General features: G+C 36.2%; 1 protein-coding gene across 1 annotated transcript in view; it reads right to left on the bottom strand.

Annotated features, from left to right (window-relative positions):
- LOC106519272 (acidic amino acid decarboxylase GADL1) overlaps positions 1 to 2025 on the bottom strand; it is a gene marked incomplete at its 5' end in the record, with an annotated part of 16258 nt that overhangs the window by 2550 nt on the left and 11683 nt on the right. The window contains 1 exon segment of the mRNA XM_014010857.1: positions 1362 to 1454. Coding sequence (XP_013866311.1) covers positions 1362 to 1454 — 93 coding nt within the window.

The following is a 2025-nucleotide window of genomic DNA, read 5'->3' on the forward strand; positions in this document are numbered from 1 at the left end:
ATATTGTTCAAGAAAAAAATACACCAGTGCAAAATCAACAAGTGTAAGTCTAATAAGTGTAGTAATAAAATATAAATATAAAATTGTCAATAACCAGATGTGTAAAGAGTACATGCATACTATCCATATTTTGAAAGTACTAGTTTCAGAAATACTTGAAGTATAAAAGTAAAAGTAGTTTAAAGAACAAACAAAAATAATTTAAATAAAAAAATGTATACAATAAAAAAACAATAAGAAGAGTTAAAGCTGCACCACAGGGGTCTATAGCAGAGGTGGGCAATCCTGGTCCTTGAGGGCCACAGTCATGTTCCTCTGATCCAGAACACCTGTTCCAGTGATTCAATTCTCTAAGTTCTGCCTGAGCTTGATAATCATCCATTCATTCAAAATTAGGTGTGTTGGAACAGAGAAACCTCTACAACTTGCAGGATAGCGGCCCTCGAGGACCAGGATTGCCCACCCCTCGTCTATAGTGCCCACCTCCCCAAAACAATGTTGTTCTAAAGGCCATAATGACTTTAATGTTATATTAAAATGTTAAACCATGGTTATTGTGCTTCTCAACAGACTTACCTGTTAAAAGGAAGGTTTATATGAAACTAAAAATTCCTGTTTCAGCTACATATTAAAATCTGCTACATTTGTCTGATATGTCCTGCTGGAGGGTGATGTGATTTGTGTCGTACAAACCAACAGGATGCCAGAATGTAAAATATTTCTACTTCTCATCCAAACACAATTAAATTCACTCCATCCAGGAGGTGAGATATGTCTGAATAGATTCCTTTTCTTGAACAATGACAAGCCAGAATGAAAACAAGTGAAATAAAATAGAATTTTTTTTTTGGCAATTTTAAAATGTAAGAAGTAAAAAGTACAGATAATTGACAGAAAATGTTGTGAGTAGAGGTAAAAACTCGTCTGAAAATTAATTACACCAGCAACATATACAAACCCAAAATTTCTGTTTAAGTAAAAATAATGAGGTATTTGTTACTTGACACCTCTGTCAACAACACAACCTTCTATTGGACACTGACACAATGTGTAGGGGTTTCTGCTAATGTCTAACTCCAAACGGTTTGGAGACTRTGGCTCATTTTTCACTTTACTTTGTGAAAAATAAAGTCAGCAAATAAAGTGTAAAGAAACACACTATAGTCTCAATCCAACAAGATGCTCATCTCAGTATAAATACTATCCACATTTAGATAAATACCNTCATCATCATCATCATTACATCACATTGTTAAGTCTTTAAGTCAGTTTGATCTTTCTTAAAATAACCAGTACGACTCTGTTACTACTATACGTTGCAGCTCAGAGACGTGTTAGAAAGGTTATTTCCTGGTACTGACCCGGCCATGGTGAGGGCTCTGTTCACCCTCTGCTCCAGCTCGCTGGTTCCCAAAGCCTTCCACATGAGCCAGAACTTGAAGGCGTCTGGCTTCCTGCNTGGCTCAATTTAATCGTCTACAGAGAAACAAACATTTATACATACAAATAATATTTGGGGGCTAAAAAGAAAAAAATAGGGCTGCACAGTTGAGTTAGCATGTTCTCCCTGTGCATGTCGGGGTTTACTCCGGGTACTCCGGTTCTCCCCATTGCATGAGTCAAAAAAACCTGTTTATTCAGTCTCAGGAGCAACTACCCCTTTACAATTTAAATAAATAAATAAACAAATAAACAAACAAATAAATAAATAAATAAATAAATAGGATGAAAGGATGAAATCAATTCTGGCTCAATTTAATCAGCTACAGAGAAACAAACCTTTATACATACAAATAATATTTGGGGACTAAAAAGAAAAAAATAGGGCTGCACAGTTGAGTTTGCATGTTCTCCCTGTGCATGTCGGGGTTTTCTCCGGGTACTCCGGTTCTCCCCATTGCATCAGTCAAAAAAACCTGTTTATTAGATTAACTAGTGACTCTAAAGTGACAGATGTGGGCCCATCCTGGTTCTGTTACTGTTAGATCCCATCTAATGCAACCCATCACATATGTTGTACAAATC

This window comes from Austrofundulus limnaeus, unplaced genomic scaffold (genome assembly GCF_001266775.1).
Source record: "Austrofundulus limnaeus strain Quisiro unplaced genomic scaffold, Austrofundulus_limnaeus-1.0 Scaffold74, whole genome shotgun sequence".
Classification (NCBI taxonomy): domain Eukaryota; kingdom Metazoa; phylum Chordata; class Actinopteri; order Cyprinodontiformes; family Rivulidae; genus Austrofundulus; species Austrofundulus limnaeus.